This window comes from Trachurus japonicus, chromosome 21 (genome assembly GCF_045865225.1).
Source record: "Trachurus japonicus isolate A0001 chromosome 21, Traja_1.0".
In the NCBI taxonomy this organism is placed as follows: Eukaryota; Metazoa; Chordata; class Actinopteri; order Carangiformes; family Carangidae; genus Trachurus; species Trachurus japonicus.
The window spans coordinates 2,047,783-2,075,750 of NC_140927.1; the positions used below are offsets into that span (position 1 = coordinate 2,047,783).

At 41.7% G+C, this 27,968-nt stretch overlaps 1 protein-coding gene across 1 annotated transcript; it reads right to left on the reverse strand.

Moving 5' to 3' along the window:
* Positions 1-1,216: 1,216 nt before the first annotated feature.
* Positions 1,217-27,864, reverse strand: LOC146964595 (ly6/PLAUR domain-containing protein 1-like). The gene is made up of 3 exons (XM_085764763.1): positions 27,749-27,864; positions 25,298-25,429; positions 1,217-2,256 (listed from the first exon to the last, which is right to left on the reverse strand). The coding sequence occupies exons 1-3, from the start codon at positions 27,795-27,797 to the stop codon at positions 2,024-2,026; spliced, it is 414 nt and encodes a 137-aa protein (XP_085620889.1). The 5' UTR covers positions 27,798-27,864; the 3' UTR covers positions 1,217-2,023.
* Positions 27,865-27,968: the final 104 nt, after the last annotated feature.

Consider the following 27,968-nt stretch of genomic DNA (forward strand, 5'->3'; position numbering starts at 1 on the left):
AGACACACTAAATGTAAACAGAACTGAGTCTATTCACAATGAGAGTTCACAGGGCACCATGAAGGTTCAGGTCAGTTCCAAAGAAATGCTTGAACAAGCAGGAAACACGTTTTCCATATTATAACTTAACCACTGCTAAGGCCATTGACTCAAACAATTCGGCTTTTGTTAATCACATTTCCTCCTGTTATAACTGAGTAAACATCTACTTCCAGTCTCATTAAAGGGCACATATCATGCCTTAAAGACATGTCTGTGACATGCTTTGGACAAAATACCCCAAGGATCAAACATCACAGCTCTTTTCATCCTCTCACAACAGCCCTGTTCAGAACGGCTGGTTTCAGTGCCTGTCCCTTTAAATGCAAATCAGCCACTGCTATCTTGCCCCGCCCCCTCTACCAGTACAGGTACTCACAGGTAGGAGTGGTATTATGCAAATTCGAAAACTAATGACATCACTGGATGACAACTGAGGGAACAGCTCATGGATTTCAACCTAGGGAGCCTAAAAATAATATATATTTTTTATCAATTCTCACATTTTGGGGGCACGAAGGCAAGACAAAGGGCTCTAATTTCGTGGCGCAACGCAGGGTGACGCAGCGCGGCGTGGCCGGTGCAGTCTTACGGCGCAGCACCTGTGCAACGAATTTGGTAATTTGGTAGTCCGAGACACGCTGAAATGTGGCGGCGCAGCAGGGGAAGGTGTCGACAGATTCAGCTTGGCGCAGTGACAATTTCGTGCCAAAAGGCTGCACTGAGGGTGCACCAAAAACCTGCCATCTCCAACCTGGTCTACTCTGGGCGCAAGGCGAAGTGCACCCAGCACAGTGGTAGTTTGGCTGGCCGACGCACAGTGCGCACATGGCGTCACCAAAACCTCACAGGCAGGTTTCCACAGTTCCAGGCACATTAAATGCAATAGGAAATAATCACAAAAAACACTATTTAATGGAACTTTCTGGTCCTGGTCTACGAAATTAGAGCCCAAACACCCAAATATATGTTAAAGAGCCTTCAAAAAGTGACGTTTCCATAATATGCCCCCTTTAAGTCTCTCTCTAAAGTGAATGAAGAGCAGGAGGTGGTCACTGACGACCACCCACATGTCCAACCTCCCAAATACTTTCATGACTGTTACTCCAGCTCATACAAAGTCAACCTATTAGTAATACAGAGAAAATGTGGTAAGTAGCCTACATTAAAGCTTTTGTGTATTTCAACATGCTCTTGTAGCTTTCTGTACAGAGCAAATTGCAACTAGCGGAGAAAAGTTTCAGGGATGGAAGAGGACTTTTTTTTATGGCTCCAACTGCAGGTTATTGCAGAGCTGTCACTCTGATGAAATGATGCTGGACCTCTGAGAGCCTTGAGCAGTGCCGGTGCTGTAATCACTGACATATGCATTGTTCTCCATCCACTACCTTTTTCCATGACTACACACTTTTCTTTCCAGAGTCATTAAACAATATCAGTGTCACACATAAGTCTTATAGAGTCCATAAATATGCTGCAAACATAGTGACTGCTAATGAAGTATTATTTATTGTGCATGGCTTCAAGGGAATGAGCGATGAATCTGAACTTTCTCCTTCCCACCATATGCCTTATTTGACCTTGCAGTGTAAATAAATAAAGACAAACGAGAAAGAGCCACCTGCTGTCCAATAAATAGCTCGAAGCGGTGTCACCCACGGCTCTGTCCTCCACCTCACCTCACCCAGCTCCACTTGCAGCTGCACCACAATCCTGTTTTCTGACCTGATGCAAGATGATGACATTTCCCAGTTCTGTGTGTGGCGGTGGTATTTTGGAGGCAAAGCTAACACAGAAAGCAGCAAAGGAAGGAGAACACATACTGTACACACAGCTTCCACGCAGCTTATGGTCATGGAATATACATTTTGAAGTTATGTATGTCCAAGTTTACACAGTTCTGGTTCATGTCTCCTCCGCTGTCTGCAGCGAAAACATTTTTTCACAACTTTTTTTAGATCTTAGCTCAGCATGTGATGGTCTGTCAGCACAGGGCGGAGGACAGCAGCAGGAGAGAAAACACAAGGAGCCGTGGCTGGGTCAGGGCGATGGCAGAGGAAGGTTGTGGTCTTTTCTTCTGGCGTGGTCCGTTGCACAGAGGTGTGTTGCAGCAGTAGATGCACACTGAGTTGAGCTTGCCGGTGCAGAACTGCTGGTAGCCAGAAGAAGCGATGAGACAAGCTCCAGACGAGGCGCAGGACTTACGGTAGTGTATCCCTGAGGTGGGACAGAAACAGATGCATTAGGTTCGTAATGAGAAGATAAGGTGTGTGTGCGCGTGTGTGTGTGTGTGTGTGTGTGTGTGTGTGAGGAAGGAACAAAGAGAGAAACACTGAGAAATAATAATGCATTTTTATCATCAAGGGAATTTTAGTTCAAAGAGAAACCTGAACATATCTTTAATATTAGACTAATGCTCCTAATAGAGCTGTCTTCTGCATAAAACACTCCTCATGCATAGACTTTAATAGTCAGTGTTGGTGTGAGCATTCAGTGGAGCACAATAAGGAAAAAAAAAATGCAGTCCTTAAAGGGATAGTTCAACATTTTGGCAAATTGGCCCATTGCCATAATCCCTATAGTTTTAGGTTTGTTAACTGTCGGTGCAAGCTATTTTTAGAATGGTGGAGCAGAGCCGAGAGCTGCTCAGAGCTACGTTACGGAGGCTCATGGGATTTCTTGGTTTCCCTCATCAAACTCATCAAATACACAATCCAACAACTCCAAAACACTCTGGTGGACAAGTTGTGACCTGCACATTCACCACGCTATGAAATAATGACGGAACGTTACAAGACAGAGTTGGACAGGAGATGGAAATTAGCCGTACAGCTATACAATATCTTTCCATATTTAAATTTTTCTTTTAAAATGTTAACTAATATGTTTTGTCCCATTTCGAAATAAACTTGTAAACTTGTTGATGAGGGAAACCAAGAAAACCCATTAGCCTCCGTAGCGTAGCTCTGAGCAGCTCGCAGCTCTGCTCCGCCGTTCTCAAAATAGCTTGCACCGACAATTAAAGGTAACGAACCTACTCCTAAAACTATAGGGATTATGGCAATGGGCCAATTTGCCAAAATGTTGAACTATCCCTTTAGTAACTTTTTAACTGTTTCTGTGATCTGCATCTCATTTCACTTGCACACAAAAATGCTCACCAGCAGCACAGTGAGTTATATTGTGGACTGTGGTACTGAGATGTGAGTGGCACTGGTTCTCCTCACAGCCACTCTGAAAACCAGTCGAGTAGCAGAAACACACAGCGCACTGGTGATTATTCATACGAGCCAGACAAACCAAGAAACTGAGGAGTTGCTAGTAGAAACTGATGCAGCAGTGTGAAACAAAAACCAGTAGTCAATCAACCAGCAGCAGCAGCACTTACCCAGATGATATGGACTGATCCACCCTGCAGCAAAACAGGTACTGATTTCCTTTAATGCCATTTAAACAGCCAACCATGAAGCCTTTATCTCCTGTGATATATTTTACTGGATGTACACAGCAGACACACAGGCTTAAGAGTGCATGTAAAGGGATGGAAAAAGAAGATGAATGCCTCCATCAACTCTTCTCCGTTAAAACATGTAAAACTGTTTGATTGCTGACATTTCTCTTCAAAGGAAGTGGGACATTAGCTTGAGAAAGCGTCTGTGGTGCTGTTTGATCTTGACTAAAGCACCAAACACCTGTGCAGCTGATTGCACGACCTTTACAGATCAGAGCCTTTTCGTGGCTTTACCTTGTCAAAGCAGGGAAAGGTCAGGTGAAACTAGTAACATTAGGATGAAGCAGAAGACTTTACTATGTGGTGACTAGGAAGCTCAGCTCAGATCTTTGTTCCAACCCTCACCCATGCTCATGAGCTGGGGCTGAAAAATACAAACAGATACAAAGGACGAAGTAAGTTTCCTCTGCAGGGTGGCTGGACTCAGCCTGCGGAGCAAAGAGCTCAGACATCCAGATGGTGCTGCTCCTTCACATTGACAGGAGTTCAACACCCCCAGTTGGGATGGATCAAGCATCTCAAGCGCAAAATAACATTATGGATCCATTATGATTTTCCTTTGTTTAAAAATGTCAGTGCAAAAAGAGAATACAATCAAAAAACAGCTGGCTTAGCTTGTTACGAGGGAGAAAGGAGGCTCTCTGTCTTCCATGTGCGTATGTCTCTTGGCTTAAAAACAACTTTGCAAGATCAGACCTCCGCTCCGGTGTCCCAACTCTCGTCTCTGCGCACCGCGACACAAACGCGCCACATAACCCTTAATCTCTTGTTTATGACAGTTCAAACTACACAAATATACACATTGTAACATCGTATATGATATATAATGTTATGTACCGCTCTATTGATTGATTTCTCTCCGGTTTCGTTGTAAACAAATGCACATGGCCGGGAGGAGGGTTAGCAAAACATGTGACATGTGACATATGATCTGCATCAGTTAGGTCAGGCCCAGGCTAACTCAGGTGTTAATATGTGTGGTTAAGATGCCTGCTGGTACCTTCCACTGGAGATCTGCAGGCACCTCAACTGGTAGGTCTAATTGCATGGATGGATAGATGGATGGATAGATGGCTGGATGATTGGATGGATGAATATTCAACTGCTTCACTGTTGGCTTCGAATCAGCCACACATTTATGGTTCACCTACAGTATATGTGCATTTACGTAATTGTTTAATCAAACATATATTTGAATAAACACTGGGCCCACAGGATTTGTTTGAGACTTTACCTAAAATCAGCCAGCCAATCAGAGTGAAGGCTCCATGCTTCCTCATTTCTGTTTGGCTCATCCTTCAAACCATTCAGAAAACTTTTCTTTTTTCTTATATGAAGGCCGATCACTGTGATAAGCCAATGATAGGGATATACATATGCTGTTGCTGGCAGGACCACATTGCATACTTATAAGTTGTCTCAGTCTTATTGCGTGCTAAAAGATTATTTTTAAGAATCAGGAAGAGTCGAAGACAGATGGCGATTAGACACGCAAAAGAAAAACTGAGCTTAAATCCTGGATGTGCTCCAAGAGGCATCACTTGGCCTCTGTCTTGTAACAGCAGCAGATGTAGGCTGAAAAAATTCAGTGAAATTTTCAAGCGGGCCACGAGTTGGAAAAGGTTTGAGACCTGTGTCTTTAATCTGATAATAATGAAATCTGATGGAGTAGCAGGTGAACATTAGGTTATGACAGACAGCAACAACTCTACCTTCCAGTGTTTGACTGAGAGCGGCACTTGGCTGAACTCCCTACCAGAGTCTGTCAGAAACCCTTGATTATCTTTTATATCATGCTTGATTTTTGAGATTTTCCAGCAGCTACCTTGCTACACATTAATTATCATCAACCAGGTCATGATATGATCCTATACACATTCATTCTTTGAGGATCATTTACCGTGAACCCATTGGCACCTGTGACAAGCTATAAAGAGAGCTTAGGTTTTTGTGAATGGAAATATTTCAGACTGAAAGACTTGTGACACCCACCAGGCTTAGTGTCCTATTTACACCAAATCTCTGCTCAAAATGAATGTGAGGGTTCTGTGTGCTTAGATGAAAAAAAAATCTCATAAAAACTAAAACCCCACTCTTATTCAATTTTCAAAGCTCCTCTGAAAAAGTTTCCATCACAGAAAGGTTGACTTATCTCCACCAACTCTAATCCACATCACAGTGATGTTTGCTCAGGCAGACTCAGAGTTAAAGAGGACACCCTCAGCTGTGACCATTTCCATTAGTAATGTTTCCTCACTGATTTTCTCCAGAAGCCCGCTGGAACATGTCAGAGGTGTTTGTGAGATTACTGCAGGGAGGCTTTAACATTTTCTGACATTTTGTTTACTATGTGCACATGAACTTCCGGTAACCCTTGTATGCTTCACTCCCACAGATCCAGCCAAAGTTGCACCCAGAGAACTGCATGCTCATTCAAATTGTGCATCCTCCCATGTATCGTGCACTGCAAATATCAGTGGAGGTCCCAGAAGGTGTTGAGTAATCCACAGTGTGAAATGCTGCGAAGCTCTGGGAAGGAAACGTCCTGTCTTCTCACACATCTTGACTCAGACTGTCTTTTTTCATCTTTAATTTTTAGCTCTGACAGGATGGCAAAACTCTGTGTGAATCTCTGTCAGTCTATACTCAAAACCTAAAAATGGTAATGGGGTAAAGATGTGAAATAACTCAATGTTTAAAAAAAAGAAAAGAAATCAAGAACATAATTGTGAATGGCTATACATAATAAGCAGTAATTGGAAAATTGAACTGATTCATGGACTTCCTGTTTTATTTTGACATCCCTATTTATTTGTGTGTAGTTTTGTAACGTCCTGTCAAATTTCTTTGTTCTTTTCCCGCCAGTGATCACCACACCTGTTGCTTGTTAACCTGCCTCTGTCAATGTTACTCCATTTGTTCTTGCCCAGTTTTTCTATAGTGCTGCCAATTAGTGTATAAGTTGGTTTTGCATCACTGGATTCTGGACTTCTGATTTGTTTGCCTGGTATCAGACTCTGCCTGAGTTAACAGTTTTAACTGGTGTGTATGGCCTGGGATGTCAAGAACCCAGAGTGGGTGGCACCTTCTCTTCAGCTGTTGAACGTACTGTATTGCCATTTGACACCTATTGACTCATTCCTGGAGCATTCCCACTGCTGCCATGGCTACAGTTTATTTTAACTTTACTTATAGTCTTCCATCTGGTACATTTCACCTGACACATGACCTTTGCTCTTCACTTGACCTTTGAGTTGTTGTCACTGCTTACACAACAAGTAACTCCTCCCACCTCAACTTCCTATACAGTACTTCAAATTAGGACTCCATACTTTCCAGTGATCACCCTTCACTGGATTAAAACTTTTGAAGACTCTGACACTTCACATCCTTTCAGTGCTTTCTTCAAATATGGAAATGTGAATGAATGAGTCATTTTCAGTGTGAGCACTTTCATCCAGTTCCTTTTCAACTCATTGTTTAAAGTTGCTACTTATTCAAGTTCTCAAGTCTTGTACTGTGTATTATAACATTGCAGAAGGACACAGTATGTGAGGGGGGTTATATAACAGGTAGTCTCATAAGAAGGAATTTAAGGAGATGATTTCTTATATTTTTCAACCAGTGAACTCCAGACAGTGCAGTCTGTCTTTCATCAGGAGTTGAAACACACAAGGTAACAGAAGAAAGAGTGCACAATAAATGATGCTGCAAGGAGCAGCTTGATGCCAATTACTTTCTATTTCAAACACCTGCCACGAAACATACAGGAATATAAACTATTTGAGGAGACCAAAGAAAAGTTTGGCTCACACTCTTAATCTTAATCTTGGTGCCGTCTGCCTGACTGCACCTGAATGCAACATCAGTGCCTCCGTCCTTCCACACACCAAAGATATTCAATAAATGGAAAGATACTCCATGAGTGGCTGCTCCAATGATATGAAATTGTATACACTTCCTGTCTCTCTAAATGGGCGTGGTCAACCGTCACCCCACCTCGTCTGTGAACGTGTGTGTGGATTTATACAATTTGTAGGTAGATGAAAGTGAGATATTTATATTTTCTTATGATAACATTAAATATTTACACTACTAACAGTAATATTTAGCATGCCAAAAATAATTTAAATCATTTTCACGGGAGTTCGCGGCCGTTTGTTTGACGTTGCCTAGGAGATCTGTGCCAAATCTCGTGAGAGTGCGTCGTAGAGACAGAGACAGGTCTTGAACAAAGTAGATTTTCTCCTGATGTGTCCGTCTGAAAATTGCCATTTTCATGTCAAACTGTTCAGAAGAGATGTGGCTTGTGAAAAATTAGTCCAAAATTTACTTCGGTGACTGTGGGGAGAAAGACCCGACCATAATCTGTGTTCACGCTCAATTTTCCCATTGGAGTCAATACACTCCAGGCTGCCTCTGGTCTCCCTAAAGGGGCGTGGCCGTGCAGAAGCCCACGTGACATGCATACAGAAAGCTGACTCGTCATGGAAGGTCTTGGTTTATAAACCGTCTTTGCTCACACTACACAGTGGTGACAGTTTTAACAGGCCGAGCCCACAGCTCCGCTGAGTTTCTATGGTTACCTACGGTCGCGCTGCCACTCAACGTGGTTCGGTGCGTCGCCCACTTATGTATTTGTAACAACTTGTAACAACTCATTCTAAGGTACGAGAAAGCTTTCATTTGTATGCAGGTGTGATTTGACTTCAGTGAAATACGTATTTATGAAAGAAATATTTGATTTTTGCTAATAAAAAGCCAAATAAGTTACATACTGGGGCTTTAAAGCAGAAGTAAGCGATCCAGTCGTTTTGGCTAATGCTGCGTTCCAGGCAGGCTTTTGAAACCGTAAATTACAGCTTCACGTCACGTCTTACGACTTTGTAGCGTTCCAGGCAACCCACTCGTGTTTTTCCGACCTGTTTTACCTGTGAAAGTCACTATAACGGCCACTCGTAACTTCTGCCCCGTGAACTCGTACCAGATCGAACTGGTATGACTTCACAGGTCGGAAAAACACGAGTTACGGGTTGCCTTGAACGCACCATAACGTCTTCTCAGCCGATGGAGTTAGCAGCCCCCGCCCTCGTCATGGATCTATTGGTCCTTGTCCCTACGTCACCACGTTCACGCGCATCCCTTGGCTGCACACACAGCCCTTCATGCCGTTCTCTCTCCTCATTGGATAAAACTTGTAGGATACGAGAAAAGTTTTCTCCTTGGCTCAGAGCAGAGCAGAGTGACTGACAGACCCGTGTTTCGGTCCAAACACTCTATGTAAGTGATTGCTGTCGGAAGATATAACTATTTAAGACTTATATTAACACAAAAATATCGCTTACTTCTGCTTCAAGTGTCTTTGAGCAATGAAGTCAACTTCCTGTTTGATCTCCTAAAAGTGTCAGTCACAGGTTTTGTGTGTAAATCTTAGCATCTTTGATAAAATAATGTGATGTGATTATCAATGTTTTCCTTATATCATACCAACTCTGCCTAAACAGATCTTCACAGAATTCAACATTTTAACCTTTACAGCTGTAATGACTTGAAATCCATTGAAAGCATCTTAAAATATTCAGCCTTTTTAAACAGGGGATTTAATTGATATCACTGAAACTTTACCATCACAAATTATTTACGATTGCTTGATGTAAGAGGAAGTATAGGACATTATGGTGGTCTGCCACAGTATACCGTATTTCCTCTAATAGAGGCCGAGGCCTTTATTTACTTTAGCTGCCCAGGGGAACCGGCCTGTATTGGAGACCGGCTTATATTTGAGAGAGGCTATTATTTCTTCCTCTGTTTCATGCTGGTGCTCAAATTTGACAGTTACCGTGCTCAGTTTTCATTCTGCCTACAATTAATTATATTTTTTTACACATTACTGTAGCAGGTACCGCAACAGCAGCGATCAGCTGGACAGGATTAGGCTAATAAACGCTGGAGCACAAGTGACCAGTTTTGTCACAGATCGGGTAGCGTCGCAAATCGGGTAGTGACACGCCATGCTGCTAAAGCTCTCTTCGGTCGAGTTGTCAGTGACTGTTTCCTTGAAGCGTGGGTTCATGTGGCACTTCAGATCTAGCTACTGCCATCTGCTGGCACTTGTGGGTTACTGCATCCGTGTTTGGCCGCCTGAGACCAGTGCATCCACAGTGACTGAAATTCAGGTTTTTTCTGTTTGTTTGTTTTTTTCCCATTGACCCGGCCTGTATTTGGGGCCGGCCTTTATTTGTTCGTGTAAACCACGCCCCCGGCCATTATAACAGACCCGGCTATTAAATAGATACCGGCTACTATTAGAGGAAATACGGTATGTCTGAAAATATAGTTTTCAATTCACTACTCTTCTTGCACGCTCTTCTCCTGCACAATACATACACAACTCAATGTACCATCAAAGTGAAATATTTCTTTTGCAGCACATCCACAAATAGACAGGAGCTGTCCCCAAAGTTAAATGTGTAGAGACAGCTGAGCCCTTTAAATGCAATGGTAAAACAGTGAGTAGAAGTTGCTGCTCTTGAGCCTCTCAGGAGAAAACCGCTGTCCAACATGTCTTGTTTTGGCAACTGCGGGTTTTTCGGAAATCCTGATTAATAGGAAAGTCTATTACAGAAACCTTCCCTAATTAGATTAGTATGTTAATCATCTAACACACGATTAATTACCTAAAGCTTAAACTGTTCTAATTGAAATTCAGGACATAAACATCATAAATTCTAATACACTGTGAATCTAATGTTCCAGTTATGAGCAGTGCTGCGCTGCACTTGTTGAGCAAATACTAGAGCAGTGAAGCTCTGACAGCAGGGAACAAGGAAACAGTCAGTTTCTCATGTTTGAAGTGTGTGGCAGGGATGTCATCTAATTTGTGCATGGGGGTTCATACAATGATCCCATTATTTAGCTTTTTGGAAATCACATATTTATGAAAGATGTCTTGGAAAATCCTAAATTAAATCAGCTACTATCAAGTTTTTGCGCAAAACACAGGTACGATGTAAGACTGAACAAAGATACCAAACCAGTTGTGATCACACCTAAGACCTCATACAGATCATGTCAAAAATCAATATCCATTGATAAAAGAAGCAGCTAACGGCATCAAACCAGTGTTTGAATGAGAGGGAGGAGGAGGCAGTCCAATATGTCTGCTGTCTCCAGAACCTTCCATTCCTCCTCTAAATGTGATTTTAACCAAACAGATCACAGACGGTGCGGTTCTGATAAAAGCAGTGAGCAGTGCCAACACAAGCGTCTGGATCTTTACAATTCTGTTGTCATGTTTGCTGATGTCAATTCAAAGGTAAATGTCAGGAGAAAACTTGAAGTTGTTGTGTTTGTTGCTCTAATTGAAGGGACTGAAGTATCCTCAGCATGAGGAAAGGATCAGCAGCTTCCTATAGTCTTAGTAGGGTGTAAACCCCCCAGTAGTTAGGACCTGTATCAGTGAGTTATCTGAGCTTTATTATCCATCTAAATCAAAGCTGTCTAAGCAGGCAAATTAGAGTGCAGTTGTTATATGAGCCAACGTAAAAATGTCATTCAGAAAAATGGCCATTCGGGACAATAGAATAAATATCAGGTGTTTTGGTGATAAAACCATCGTTTCATCAACATTAAAGTGACCAAGTTCTGTGGTGAAGCATGTGTTAATGTATTAATCCCTGAATGCATTGACATTTATTTTCCTAACTTTGTCTAACTGAGTTAAAGCCCATGTAACTTTTTTGGCTTTTTATTAGCAAAAATCAAATATTTCTTTCATAAATACGTATTTCACTGAAGTGGAATCACACCCGCATACAAATGAAAGCTTTCTGGTACCTTAGAATGAGTTGTTACAAGTCGTTACAAATACATAAGTGGGCAACGCACCGAACCGAGGCTGCCATGTTGCATCGCCATTTTTTACGTTCAGTGGCAGCGTGACCATAGGTAACCATGGAAACTCAGCGGAGCTGTCGGCTTGGCCTGTTAAAACTGTCACCACTGTGTAGTGTGAGGAAGAACGGAGGCACTGATGTTGCATTCAGGTGTAGTCAGGCAGACGGCCGTCGGCAAACCAACCGGATGTCATTTTACTCGACGAGAGAAAGACGGTAAAACGTGGGTCAGGTAAACAATACGACATCACCATGACAACATATTGTCACGCCTGTATTGTTTTGCCTCGTGCTGGTGGACCACTTGTTTACATAGACGCTAGTTTATCCTGTTTCATGCAGCGTCTGTTGTCTGTCTGACGTCTGCCCGATTTCACGTGAATGCAACATCAAGAATATGTTCCGATATGCAACTGCACCGCTAGATGGGGGGAATTCCTACACATTATACCTTTAAGGGCAGCATGGCCCTGTGGCACTCTCACCTCTAAGCAGGAAGCGTCTAGGTTTGATTCCCAGCCTTTCTAAGTAGAATCTGCATGTTCTCTATGTTTCACATGCACACTAGACTGACTGGAGACTTCCAATAGGTGTGAATATGAGTGTGTGTGTGTGTGTGTGTGTGTGTGTGTGTGTGTGTGTGTGTGTGTGTGTGTTGTTTATCTACTTGTGTCTAAACGCTCTCATGGACAAGTTGTGACCTGCACATTCACCACGCTATGAGATAATAACAAAACGTTACAAGACAGAGTTGTTTTCGAGGTAAATTCATGCAAAACCGCTGATGCGTGTTCAACGTTCCGTCTCATAACGTTCCATTATTATCTCACAGCATGGGATGCAGGTCACAACTTGTCCAACAGAGCATTTTGGAGTTGTTGGATCATGAACTGTGGCCTTCAAAAATTCTACCTTGTGTTTAGTCTGAGTGAAGCTGGTCATATGGAGGACACACACTGGTCCTCCAGCTTCAACCTAGAGAAGGACAAGCCTGTTTTGTTGTTTGAGCAGATTTTGGCTTCAGTGAGGACGACACTGGACAGAGAGAAGTCAAATACAAACACTGCAGAAAACGAATCTGAGAGACCAAAGATAACACTTCTCTTTGTTTTGCCACTTAGAACTCAATCAAATTGTCAAATATGAAGAGAGAGGCAGATCAGCACCAAAGTAATTGTTCATTCATCATAATCAGGGAACAAGTTTGAAATAATCATGATATTGATTTACATGGTCCACACTCCTTTTTCATATTTTACTAGTATATATTCTAACGGAATATTTCTCTACTTGTTATTGAAAGTTTGGTCACACCAGAGAGCTGCACAGCAACACCGCACACCCTCGATGGTGCTGCTATGGTTTCAATGCAGTGGCTACTCACTCAGTAACTGCTAACAGGCTTACTGGATGACAAGAACCTGCCAGAGGCTCATAAGGAGGCGGCAGATTGCATGTAAGCAGGAGCTGCTTCATTAAAGGCTTTATAACGAAGCAATTAAATCTTAAAAGCTGTTCTAAAACTGACAGGAAGCCCTTGATGGACAGAAAGGACAGGTGTAATGTGGTCACTTGGAGCAGTATTTTGACTCATCTGAAGTCTATGACTGCTGGTCCTGGATCAGTGTGCACTGCATTTCAATATTTGAGCAGTAGAGGAAGGAAACGGCCGATCTGTGTCGGTCGTCTCAGATGAGTAGAAGAGGACGACACCCAACTGTCGTCACCGAGGGACGGGTCTGAGTCAGAAATAACACAGAAGGTGTGAATCTCCTTTTGGACATTCACACACTCGATGGGAGATGGTGAATATTAGCGAAAGGTGACAAAGGTACAAAGATTACACTATACAGCTGAAGCTGATGGGTGCGATATTTGATTTTGATAATGGTGGCAGAGGAAAAACAGAATCAAAATTAAGGGGAGACACTACAGGTGAATAGGGGAAACATTTTAAATAACAGATATCACCATGAATCTTCCCAAGTTTTTCACTGACATTAAGACAAATATTTTTTGTATTACAAGTTTTGTCTGTCTGATGAAATATGCACTAATTTGCATACATTTCCAGAACCAAAATCTGAAAAATGGATAAAGCCACTTTCAAAATTCTTGTTACTACTGTCACCAGTCCCCAAGAAATCAAATTTCGCCATGTTTTTAGGAATAAAATGTTATATAAATCAGGCTTTGAATATATCAACAATCCCCTCTGTAAAAACCTTCAAGACCGGAATAAAAGTGGAAGGTTTGGTGTCTGTAAGTGCTGCTGTAGTGGAGATTTCTGGCTCAGAGTCTGAGGAAAAACTCTTTTTGAGAAAACAGCCTTTATACTATAAAATTCCATAGATTGTTAATGTAAATCATACTTTTACAATTGGTTGCGGATATGGATGAGATGACAATTTTTGGAGTCTACATCATTGTTCAGGAGAGAGAGAGCTTTACAATGATACCTGACATGACATGGGTCAGACAGTAGCATGTTAACTTTAGAAATCTACTGACGAAAGAGACAAAATGAAGTAAAGTAAACACATTAATGTGGATTTTCTACCATTTCCTTTGACTTTTCTGAAAGAATACGTGTAAAGGAAGAAAAATAGGCCAAAATCTCAAAGTTGATCAGTGCATGAAAAAACAGTGTTTTTGTCTGTAGTGTCTCCCCTTAAAAAAAAAAATCCTATGTTTGAGTATCCAGAGTGATCTGAAGTCTATAAACCCTCCCAGCATTCAAATCACACATTGCTGACACATTTAAGTCTGTATGAACAGTCCCTCTATTTAACAAAATGTAAACTATGACTACCCACATTCTCATTTCCTTTTTTCCTGATACAGTGAATTAACTTTGGCAAATTGCAGAAGCTAATTTAGATAAGCCATGAAATCAGACAGACAGGACTGCAGTTGGTGCCCGTCTCCGTCCTGCTGCGTGTCACTCTGTGGCGTCTTCATCAAGAAGACGCTCCGCCGGCCTCATACCAGCAGGGACTGGGTCACTGGTTGTCACAACCAGTCCGGTGACTGTGCATTAGTCTGCTAATACAATCTCCTCAGCTGTCTGGGAAATTCAGAGGAGAGATATTGTATTGTCTGGTCCTGCCTCAGGCCATCAGACCACCATGAGACCGCTTCACAACTCCAACCCAGAGAAAATATTCAGAATCATATCACAGACTGTTGTTATAAAACCTCATGACCTGTCTCTGTGACAAGGTTTAAACACTCCCTGAGCTCCTTACTCCGTCCTTGACTCCTCATCATCGAACGTGATATTTTTGTTGTTGTGTGAGCGATTAAAAAAAAAAAAAAATTTACATTTTGATTGTGGACACTGAATGAGCGCCCTCAAAACAGCAAAGAATAATAGATGAGGATGGAACCGAGCTCGAGGCCTGCTGGCTCCTCACTTCTGTCTGTGTCTTAAGACGACATTAACAACCAGAAACAGCATCACTCTTGGCTCAGCTCAGCCTGCATCAGCTCTCATCAGCATCACCTGCACAACACGCTGCGCCGCAACACATCAACCGCTATTATTTGATTTTCAGAGGAATCCAAGGGGAAGCATCACACATATTTGTCTTGTCATGGCTGCTCCACTTAGGGAGCTGCCTCTGTGGACACCGTGGTGTTATTACATCTTCATGATGAACACAAACTGTGTAAACTTGCTGCAGTGACGGGTGCCTACCGAGACCTCGTCAACTGTATGACGTGAACATTTGTTTGAAAGAAACTTTCGAGACACTACAGGCAAAAACGCTGTTTTTTCATGCACTGATCAATAAGAAACTTTGAGATTTTGGGCTATTTTTCTTCCTTAACATGTATTCTTTCAGAAAAGTGGAAAGAAATGGTAGAAAATCCACATTAAGGTGGTTATTTTACTTCATTTTGTCTCTTTTGTCTGTAAATTCCTCCTAAATTCGCCAAAAGTTAGCTACTGTGACACACTGTGCTGTGCCTGTTGTCTGACCCATGTCATGTCAGGTATTATTGTAAAGCTCTCTCTCCTGAACAATGACGTAAGCTCCAAAAAAAAAAAATCTATGGACTTTTAGAGTAGGCTACAAGTCTTTAAAGGCCGTTTTCTCAAAATAGTTTTTCCTCAGACTCTGAGCCTGAAATCTCCACTTCAGAAGCACTTAGAGACACCAAACCTTCCACTTGCATTCCTGTCTATATTCTGAAGGTTTTTACAGAGGGGATTGTTGATATATCATTCAAAGCCTGATTTATACAACATTTTATTTCTAAAAACATGGCCAAATTTAGGGCTGGTGACAGTATTTTCTGATTTACAGAATGATAAAAACAGATATCCAAAATCCCCTCTGGAAATGTAAGAAAATTAGCGCATATTTCATCAGATATTGCTTCATTTACATATTTAAACATAAAATTTCATGGTGATATCTGTTTTTACCCTATTCACCTGTAGTCCCCCCCACCCTTAAAGAAGGCACAGTATGATGGAGATGCTGTATCCATTATGAATATGAGCACTGCATAATACAGAGCCTTGCAAGAGTATCGTATGAACCCCTTGAATTTTTCCACATTTTGTCACATTACATTACACACTTAAATGTATTTTATTGTGATTTTATGTGATAGACCAACACAAAGTAGCACATAGTTGTAAAGTGGAAGAAAAATGATACACAGTATTCAATTTTTTTTTTTTTTTTTACAAATAAAAGTCTGCAAAGTGTGGCGTGCATAGTATGTGTTCAGCCAGTCAATACTTTATGAACCACCTTTCGCTGCAGTTACAGCTGCAGGTCTTTTGGGGTTTGTCTCTACCAGCTTTGCACGTCATCTACACACTGACATTTTTGCCTATTATTCTTTGCAAACTAGTTCTAGTTCAGTCAGATTGGATGGAGAGAGTCTGCAGTTTTCAAGTCTTGCCACAGATTCTCAATAGGATTGGGGTCTGGACTTTGACTGGGCCGTTCCATGCATAGCTCCATCCATCTTCCCATCAACTCTGAGCAGCTTCCCTGTCCCTGCTGAAGAAAAGCCTTCCCACAACCTGATGCTGCTACCACCATGTTTCACGGCGGGGATGGTGTGTTCAGGTTCATGTGCAGTGTTAGGTTTCCACCTCACAGAGTTTTCGCTGTAGGCCAAAAAGTTCAATTTTGACCTATTACTTGTAAAAACTCTTGAACACTATATGTAATTTTCGTTCCACTTCACAATTGAGCTACTTTGTGTTGGTCTGTCACATAGAATCTCAGTTTGTGGTTGTAACGTGACAAAATGTGGAAAAGTTCAAGGGGTATGAATACTTTTGCTTTTTGTATGTGACCAGTCTTTGTCTCTAAAGCGGCGCCAGCTCTCCTCCTGTCAGGTACTCCACCATGTCCCTGGCTTCTTGGAGGAACTTCTTCTGTGGTTTCACGCTGCATTAAGCTAATGTAGCCTTGTGGTGACTCATAAACCCGCTTCTCACTTCACTTGAGGCAGTTTATCAGACATGTGCACGTCCTTCTGGAGCCACAGAAAGGTTTTATGCTGCTTTTTTCCCCCTTTGCTGTACTGTAGTACCCCCCATTTCCTTTCCTTTTAAAGCAGCTCTAATCAATTCTCTATATAGTGGACAGCTCTAAGCACATCACTTCACACCTGGCACATGCATCTCAAGTGAGACCTGCTGATTGGATCTCACCTCCACATTCTATATGCAAATAAAGAGCTATTTGTTGTTTTTAGCCAGTCTGACTTTCGATGTGTTTATGAGAGAGGGGAGCGCTGTGGTCGGCTCTCCATCCGGCTATCCAGTTGGAATAGTAAAATACTTTGTGCTCATGATGAGCTGGGTAGACTGAGGGAAGAGGACGCCAGCAGAGTGGGCGGTCCTTCAGTGTGGTCAGGATGCATTTTGCAATCATTGTGCTGAAACAATGTAGCCGCATGTGGCCCAGACCACCTATAGCATCAAATCAGCTGAGAATGACCGTCTGCACTTTCCTCACTCCTGCATTTAGCATCTGTAAGTAGTTTTTAGTTTGTCTCAACACACAAACTTTCATCAACCCTGTTTCTAAGCAACAAGTCATACAGTAATGCGAGTTATAATGAAGCAACTTCATTTCACATTATACTCATTTCTGTTGGGGTGAACTTGAATTACTGCTTGTTGTTGTTTGGCTGCATCAACCTGCTAAGTTTCCAATATACTGTTTTGAATAAAGGTCTTTTTGCAGAACATTATGATGTCACAATGAAGATTACCTTTGACTGTTACACAATCGTATCATTTAATTGGGCAATTGAGTTAAATTATGTCATATTTAACGCCTGAATTGAAAAACCAAAAACCAAAAACAGATTTTGTGCCGACACTTTGACATTTTAAAGGGACAATGTGTAACTTCTCCTGTTATCTATTCACGAATTTCGTTCAAAAGTATGGTCTTTATTAATCAGTAATCACCCCAAATGACATGACAAACCAGATGTCATTTTAGTCACAGAAGTCGAGAGTAAAACGTGGGTCAGGTAAACAATATGACATCACCATGGCAACATATTGTCAGGTGTATTGTTTTGCCTCGTGCTGACGGATCACTTGTTTACATAGAGGCTTGTTTATGTTACGTGCAGCAGCTGTCGTCCGTCTGCCGTCTGCCCAATTTCACGTGAATGCAGCATGAAAAATACAATTGAGTTGCTTGCGATATACAACTGCAACGCTACATGGGAGTAAGTCCTACACAATGTACCTTTAACCTTTGTTTCCAATTGAATGTTAGTATGTTGTTTAGAAGATGCATTAATAAGATATAACATGGGGTGTCATTTAGCTTGGTGGGTAGGTGCCCCATATACAGAGGCTAAAGTCCTCGCAGCAGCGGCCCTGGTTTGATTCCACCGGTGACTCTTTGCCCATTTCCTGTCTCTATACTGCTGTCCTGTTGATTAAAGGCCTAACGCCCAAAAGAATACTTTAAAAAAAAGATATCACGGGGCGGTGTTTAGCTCAGTTGGTAGAACACCCGTCCCATGTGTTGAGGTTTGAGTCCCGCGTCGAGCGGCCCTATCCTGCGTGTCATTCCCCCCTCTCTGCCTCCCATTTCCTGTCTCTCTCTCAACTATCCTGTCCATTAAAAGCGAAAAAGATATCACACTGGATGGATGGACGCCCCGACACAGCAGAGCCTCTGACAATCAGATTAGCAGCCTTTTGTGACATCACAAATACCAAAGTGTCAAATCTTTGTGGCACAGAAATAACGTATTCATTATAAATAGCAGAATTACTACAGAACTCTAACCCCATATTGCCTCTGCTCTGTGTTTCTACACTAATGTTTATACTATGCCTTTGAAACTTGCCTCTGAGAAAGTGATCACATCACAGAGCGTCTTACTCTCGTGGTTTGAGAGGAAGGGCAGAGCACGCTGGAATGACAGGTGGCTCACTGGATGGCAACCACCCCTGCTTTAAAGACAGTGGGAGAGGAACAGTCCTCAGTTGGCTAAAAGCAGATTCTTCTATCATTTATGAATACATAATCAGAGCACCATGATGATGATGGTACTAGAAGACGGGCCTGGACAGGAAGCCAGGCTCATCCCCGGCAGAAAAATAGTGTACGTGTATGTGTGTGTGTCTAAATGTGGCGGCGTGACAGAGGAAGCTGACTCTTGATACCTCGATGTTCTGCCAGGCGGCCTCTTAGCTGGAGAGCAAACGCTGATGGATGGTATCAGCGCCTCCAGATCCAGCAGGGATAATAGCTTGCATGAGGACACACTCCGGTGTTTCCGTGTCACCTGCATCTGTATTACAGAGCCGCACGCAAAGTGTGGCAAGTACACTTAGAAGAATTGGACGGACGGCCTCGCTGATTTTTATTCTTATCAATGAAGCAAATTGCACAGAGGTGGAAGTGCAATTGTGGACGTATCTGCTGCATTTCAAACAGCGATAAGGCGCGGCCGGTTGGATTTCTAAGCCCTATTTTCATGCAGAGCAGCAATAACGATAACGCTGGGAGATAAAGGCTGGGATGTACATGAGCATTCAGGCAGAAATTTTCTTATTAAAGAACTGTCGACTCTATAGTGTGCTGTGTCTGCCCTTTGGATTGGGAGGCACATTTCCAAAGACAGGAGCTTATTGCTTTTGCTCATCAGTGTTAGGAGGAGGCAATAAAAAACGGCCACCAATTTTTCAGTTGGTGTGAAAACGAAGTGGACCTCAGGCAGGAGGACTGACCTTTAGTGTCTGCGTCCTAACCATCTGCAGCAAACAGACATGTAAACAAGGCAGACGCATTACTCATTACTGAAGAGGCAGAAATAATCTGTTGAACCCCCAAAAGCCTGGAAAGGATGTATAACCTATTTGTTTTTAACAATATCCCCAAACCTGCAGGTTATAAATCAGATGAACTTCTGTGCACAAAACAAATGTGGTCAGAGTCTGATAGAATCAGCAGCTGCAGGAAGCTGAGGACATTTGGTTGATATTTAAAATATCTTTTCAGGTAATGCAGGTAATACATGCCCATCATTCCCCTTGCAAATAGTGACATTATCAGTGGGCGTGTCATATTCTAGGCTGTGAAGACGAGCAGGAAGGAAGCGAAGGCAGCAACACTGCAAAAGAATATTTGTCTTATTTCTTGTCAAAATGTCTCATTTATAGTCAAAACTAATCTCTTTCCACTTAAAATAAGACTCATCACCTAAACATGATCTTGTTTTTAGATCATTTTCACTTGTTTTAAACAAATTTTCACTTGAAATAAGTAGAAAAATCTGCCAGTGAAAGCAAGTTTTGTTTGTGCTTGTAATAAGAATGAAAAACTTGCCCCACAATCAGATTATTTTAAGTGAAAATATGCCTTAAAGAAGTAAAAAGTGTCTAAAAACAAGCTACTTTTAATGTGATTAGTCTTATTTTTAATGACATTTGTTTTGACTGGAAATAAGACAAATATTCTTGGTAAGATGTTGAGTTTTTGCAGTGAACTGATAATATGGGGAAAAATAAGTTGCAGTGGTTTGCTAAAGAAACTAAATTTTTGGTGGTAATTTGGGTGTCAAGAAAAGCCAGAAAGCAGCACAAGAAAGAACAAGTTGTTTGCCGAAATTGCAGAAGAGATGGCCAAGTCTGGGTTCACCCCAATCCCAGGCCAAATAATTAATAAACTTAAAAACTGAAGAAGGATTACCAAGACAGACTTTCTGAACCGTTTGTTTTTTAATTTGTTGCAAAGACACAGAACCTGAACCCAGAAACAGACACATGCTGAGCCAGATGGGAAACATGCTCCTCACTATGTCCACCACGACCAATCTGTCAGACACTGATGAATGAACCAGACTTTAAGAGATATTGAGGCCACAGGATGATCACTTGCATCTCCTCTACTTTTTTTCCAAACATATACTTACAGGAGGGAGATGCTTTCAGAAAAACATCCTCTTACAATCAGAAATAAAATCATTTTAATATTGTCCGTCCTTTCAAGTGCATATCAAACTTCACCGGGATGAAATGGGCCTGTAATAGTGATCAAGTGGCATCGTATTATTGAGTACGCTCTGTGGCTTCTAACTTCTTTTTTTTTTTTTGAAAAGTTGGACAGACATCCGAAAAGACAGGGAATCTTTCCTTTCTATTCAGCCACAGCACCTCACATTTGATAGATGCTTTTGAAAGTGAGTAAACATGGTCCAAGTCCAAACACTATTGATTGATTCTGTGGCCTCATGTCTGGATAAACACAACAGGATTTTAGCCAAATAATCCTCTCATTAAGTCAGAAGACTCTACAGTAGTTGTGGTGATGGTGGTGGGGGATCTGATGAATTAATACCAACACTGTGTCATGATGTCAGTCTCATCCTTTGTTATTGTTTGGACCTGCTGAGGCAGAAATTGGAATATTTGTATTCAATCATCTGTAAAAAGTTAAAATAAATGAATGATAATAATAAAATATTGTAGAAAAGTCACCACAAATGACTTCATGCAGCTTTTTATTTCTAAATCCAGCACACACACAGCTTCAGTGTTAGTTTGGATTTGTTTCTGAACAGTGGAAAGTTACATTTTCACTCTTTCAAATTTGATTTGCTTGCCAGCTGCTGCTCAGAGCTGCACCGCTGTGTCCGTCTGTTGTCACAACACCAGAGACGATGAGCTAACTCTAACCTAAACCAGCCAACATTAAGTGTATCAGTACCATTTCAGGAAACAAACATGTTAAAGTGAATGACTGAAGGTGACTCAGGGTGAGCTCTGTGAACAGACACCGTTGGTTTCAAGCCAGTGACTTTATCAGAGCTCCTACTATTCACTCAAACAGCTTCCTACTGTGACTGAGGCTGATAATTACTCATTACTGTCTGCAGCTTTACAGTAACTGTGCGTTCACACCAAAAGCTTCCAAAGCGTCAAAAACGCCGGAAGTCAATTCATTTTCAATGAGAGCCCGGCGACACAGAGCGTCCAAAGCGTCAACAGGTGTCGCCGCGCTTCCAAAGCGTCCAAAGCTTCCAAAGCGTCCAAAGCTTCCAAAGCGTCCAAAGCGTCACCAGATGAGAAGTTGAGCCAGGTTTAACTTTAGGGTAATTAGCTATGACGCGGTTCAGCGGCAACCGGCGGCAACCGGCGGCAGCCTGTCAGAATAGAGATGTCCGTCGGCTGCCTTTTTTTCCTTTTTTTTGTATTTCGGCTCCCCAATGACCAGCGCGATCGAACTTTGACGCCAGTCATGTGACGAGCGGCCAAAGCGGCTGAAAATATTTGCCGTTTTGGGAGCTGTCTTGTCTGACGCCCACCCTCGAGCGTTTTTGACGCTTTGGAAGCTTTTGGTGTGAACGCACAGTAAGTAGGGGAGACTGGGGACAGTTGCAACAAGGGACGGTTGCAACAAGCCTTATTTCTCCAATCAGAAACATGCTAGAGTGATGACACTCACACTGCGCATTCACAGTTAGACCCTCTACCCACCAATAATAGAGAAGACATATTCAGCTTCTGCTCCTGCTTGTACTGAGACAAAGTTGTTTCAAGGGTATGAAAGTAGCTTTTTTCATGAGCTGTATTTTTGTCATACTGTCCTGAACTTTTGTATGAATTAATCCAAACCTACCTAGTTTGAATCACTGTTTTGTTGACTATCAAATGACATGGTTAGCATGCGTCAGTGTCATTGTGTCTAGCTAGTACATTATGTTTTGTCATGACTGACAGTGTGGGGACGGTTGCAACAACTGCCATTTGAATATGGAAGCACTATGCAAATGCAAATGTATAAAATTAAACATTTTTAGCTTAAAATAGGCACAATATATACATTTTTTTCCCTCATGATGAACAGAACAGCCAATTATATTAAACCACGAGAGACTAAGATTTCAAAATAATTCTCCAGATAACTTCCTATAATGAAATATGCAATTTGTAGTTGTATCTTATTCTATGGGATAGACGTAGCCACATATATTTTCCTTTGAAAATTAGAGAAAAATAAATTTATTTGATGTCATACAGTGAATAAATCATCCAAAAGTAGAGTACATGTTTATAAAAGTTTCTTGTATTGCAAATAGTTCCATTCTTCTTGTCTCACACTGAGCTATTGAGTTTTATTACCACTGTTAACCTCTGCACATTGACTCAAGGCTGTTCTCTGATAAATATTACTAACTAACTAAATAATACTATAGTATTATTGTAAGACAATGCATATTTTAGGAATACTTTGCTTATTGAGACAAAAATCAAAAGTTAATTAGTGAAATTTAATGTACGTTTAATATGTTGCAACCGTCCCTGATCCGTGTTGCAACTGTCCCCACGTTTGGGGTCAGTTGCAACGTCTGGATTCTTCCATTCAAATGAACATTGTGATTGATGTGTCATATGTAACCATCTTTAAATGGTATGACTAATTAGCTGACACATGTATGTTTAATCTATAAAAGTTTGGTGAGCCAAGTCCAAATAGTCTATGAGTAACTGAGAAAAATGTATTTAGTGTTGCAACTGTCCCCAGTCTCCCCTACATTGTGTCAAACATAGCCTCCTGTAAAATGCCCACAAACTGTCAGTGTTTAACTGCAGTGTCCTCCCCAGACGAATACAAGGGACTCACACAGTCAAGTTTTCTTCTGAAAGAAAACCTCAGTAAGCGTTGAACCACTGCACAAGAAGCAGATGCTTGAAGTTAGAAATAGTTAATCAAAGAGCATCAGTCTAACTCTGAATGGAAAAACAAAATGCAGAGACCATGATGGAAGTATGACATTTACATTTGCATCATCAGGAAGGTCACAGTCTCCACATCTCTGGACGCATCTGATGTTTTCGTCCTCGTCCTCGGAGCTGCAGTGGCATTTAAAGGGATAGTTCAACATTTTGGAAAATTGGCCCATTGCCATAATCCCTATAGTTTTCGGAGTCACAAGGTCACCACTTGTCCACCAGAGCATTTTGGAGTTGTTGGATTGTGTATTTGATGAGTTTGATGAAGGAAACCAAGAAATCCCATTAGCCTCCGTAGCATAGCTCTGAGCAGCTCGTGGCTCTGCTCCGCCGTTCTCAAAATAGCTTGCACCGACAATTAAAGGTAACAAACCTATTCCTAAAACTATAGGGATTATGGCAATGGGCCAATTTTCCAAAATGTTGAGCTATCCCTTAAAAGCTCCTTTTTATATCAACACTCGCTGCGCTTCATCGGGACCATGAAAGTGAAATGATCCACTGCTGAATGTTCTCAATGGACTTTTACTTCAACACCAACCAAGAGATGAGTCCAGCTCACTGATTGGACATAAGGGAGTGATGTCATTCAGCACTTTCTATTCTATCTCACTTAGCTGTATTTTATGTACTCTCTCTCAAAGGCACAACTGATTGCGTTATTATTACTGTACAGATTGAAAACAAGGCATCTTGTCAAACAACATGGTGTCCGACCTCAGGACTGTCAGATCATTCTGAATGGTCAAAGCTTAATCCTTTTGTGTCACCATGGCTACCAAATGATTTAATTAAAGAAAGCTTTTGATTATGAACAACTATGAGATTGCAGATACGTATATTTGTAGTTTGTCTTTTGAATTCCCATTTACTATCACCAGATACAGAGGTTGGACCATCAACAAGCTGCTCAGAGTTTAACATCTGCAGCAATTTGCTTTGGATTTGAGATTCTTGGAAAGTGATGCTCACACTTATACAGCAGGTTGAGGTTGATATTTTCCACTGAAAATAGAATAGTTTATATCCATGGCCGCTGTTTCAAATACACTGACCTACAGCTCACACTCCCATCCTCTAATCATTAGTTGCAGAGCTGTGAGGGGCCCGCGGCTGCTGACCTCAGATCAGCGTGATTACTGTTCTCGACAAAGAGCCCTCTGAGTGCGCTGGACACTTCAAACATGCCAACAACACAAACACCCACCGTCATGTCAGTTCTAAACGCCTTTCTGTTGACAGCATTTCCACCGCCTGAATGACGCACACAAACCAATGCTGCTCCTGAACAGCTAGGAGTGTGACACAGACACACATTACTTCCCATCACCTCAGTTCTCAGCATGTTTTTCGATTTCATGCCCAAAAAAAAATATAAAGCCTACAGTACTCCTCAGATTTGGAGATCCTTGAGATTCAAGGGTGAAATTCTGGCTCCACATCACAACCAAAAAAAATCTCATCCATTGTCCTTGGATTGAGGCCAATCTGCCCAGATTTGACTGAAACCTGCTCTGCTCTGAGATATCCCCACAGAAAAACCAGCAGAAGTGGGAAAAAAAATCTTCCTCATGTGGAAAAACAGACAGTAGAACAACAACTTACCGTCATCTTTCACCAGAACCTCCTTCTGGCACATGTCCTGCACGTTCACCGTGCAGTTGACGATGAACTCTGGGGTGGAGCAGTCGTGTGTCATCTCCTCACACTGGTAGCACTGGATCTGCAGAGCCAGCCCTGCACATACACACACACACATACACACACACACAGAGACAGACACATAATCAATTATTGAATCCATCTATTTTCATTTTCATATAATTTCCACCAGGTGCAATTACTTCCACCTCCATCAGCAATCATTTGAATCCTCATATATTTATTTCCTCAAGTATCCTGAAATAAAGAATTTATGCAAAAGTTTCACCTCAAACTAAAGTCCAATTTTATGTTGGTTCGATGTTCTGGTCTCTTTTGTTCTGGCTGTTTCAAATTGATGTGACAGAAGCGCTCAATTATTTAGCAGAATTGGAGCTGGTGATACATTTATCGAAGCAGCACTTTGTTGCAGCATTTCATCATATCTGGCTTTGATAGTTCGATATTTCACCATCACCGCGGAGACTGACTTGTTTACAGTGAATGAGCTTTATTGAGAGTTGAGTAGTCTGAGTGGTAAAGAGTTGCCCTCCGGTCACGCCAGATGATGACAGGTCATGACAGGTAAGAGTCGTTTTGTTCTGTCAGAGCTAGCTGGCTTTTGAAATGTCTGTTTTTTACAGTAATGTAGCACCATGACGACACATGGTTCAATAATAGCGGGTAGAACATTTCATCAGGTCATTTAATTTGCACTCCATGGCCAGTTCAAGCAGCTTTCAATACTACAGCCATTTCTCCCTTCAACAGAAGATACAGCATTATAAAGCACTTCCCATCTTTTTTTTATCTGTCGAGTGCAATTTAAGGAAAAAGCTTCAGAGAAGAAAATAATTACTCATAGAGAAGTACTATTAGATTACACTTGGAGTACTGTTACTTTAGGTATTTCCATTGTATGCTGATTTCCTTGAACTCCTCAGAGGCAAATGTTTTACCTTTTTTTAATCTCACTCCATTTACTAAATTACAATAAAGATACATCTTTTTCATCCAAAGGATATGCTCAATTTATAAAATGTGATGTTTTTCACCTTTAATCTTCCGACACAATAGAAAGTAGTGAGTTCAACCTCAACAAGCCACAATACTAAATAACTGATTTGTATTAATGCCCTCACAATTTATTTATAACCTTTATTTAACCAGGTTTGTCCCGTTGAGATCCAAGATCTCTTTTGCAAGAGAGACCTGACCAAGAATGGCAGCACATAAAGTTTCAACACATAGTCACATTAATCATAGATGAAAAAGAAAGAAACAAATAGAATACAAATAACAATTTAATTTTCAAAATTAGTTAAAAGAATTCACAAGATTAATCAAACATTTGCACTCAAATAAAACATTTGCACTCGCGAAGCCTGGATGTAATGGAATTTATCATGGACTTGAATACATTCAGAGATACCAGACTTTGGAGTTCGAGCTCAAAATGTTCCATGTACAAAAAGCAGCAGAAAATCTAAAAGCTTTCTTCCCCATTTCTGTTCTCACCTTAGGAACAGTAAAATGACAAAAGTCCTGAGAGCGGAGACTGTAGGCTCTATTACTCAAGATTAAAAGGGATGAAATATAAGATGGAATCATCTCAAGAAAAGCCTTGTAAATCAGCACATACCAATGTCGGCGCATATATAAAGATGGCCAATTTACTTTACTGTATACCACACAATGATGAGTTAGAGCTCCACAGTAAGAGTCTGATAAATGATCTACAGTATTACTGTGTTACTTGCGTTATTGGTACTTTGACTTCTGATATGATCTTTTCCTCAAGTAAAAATGTGAACGCAGAGCTCCTATTTGCTATTTGATCATTATGAGATTGTTGAGCTGGTTGTTCGACTCGTGGATGTGAAGGTTCTCCATCACTGAGTCACTCAGTCGCAGAGGAGGAAAACATCGTTTCTCTGTGACTCCGTGGCTCCTGCGTAAAGCTACAGGAGAAGCCTCTGGCTGAGGGAGACGCTCACAGAGACTGGGCTCCACACTGTTGATCAGCAGCCTCGATCAAAACTTATCTGGATCTGTTCAGACGCACCGGGGCGCAGAGGCACCAGCGGCTTCACACACCAGAATATTTTAAGATCAAGTATTTATCTTAACAGACAATCTTACATCCACAAATTCAAGTCCAAAATCAGAAACAACTTTAGAGAAAGACCGTTTGCGGGGATCCCTGCGAGCTGCGCGCGCTGCGTCTGCCACCAAAACCTGACCACCACCCTGCCTTCCACCAGCGGCTCTGCGCTCCTGCTCCAGAGAGCGTGGCAATAAGAAAGAAAAAAAGCGCTTTGAAAGTTTTGTTGTAAAACCACAGTCTAACAGATGCTTTACATCCCGAAGAAGTAGCGAGAAAGAGACAGACAGAGAAGCTGAGTGTGACATTACCTGAGCTGAAGAAGAACAGGAGCAAAGTTGAGACAGTGAAGAGCCGCATCGTCCGCTTAGTGCGACTCTGAGCAGAAACATGAGAGACGGGTGTTCGCCGGCTCGGAGGCGCAGAGACAGAGACAGAGCTGCAGCCGGCAGCCTGGCATGCTGAGCATCACACCTCCTGCGATGCCTCACATATCTTATTCTCTGCCGCGCGCGCTCACACCTGCGCGTA

Coding starts and splice junctions, on each gene's coding strand:
- LOC146964595 (XM_085764763.1), bottom strand. CDS start 27,797: ATGCGGCTCTTCACTGTCTCAACTTTGCTCCTGTTCTTCTTCAGCTCA. Junction 25,430..27,748: donor CCTGTTCTTCTTCAGCTCAG/GTAATGTCACAC, acceptor GTGTATGTGCAG/GGCTGGCTCTGCAGATCCAG. Junction 2,257..25,297: donor GGTTCTGGTGAAAGATGACG/GTAAGTTGTTGT, acceptor GTCCCACCTCAG/GGATACACTACCGTAAGTCC.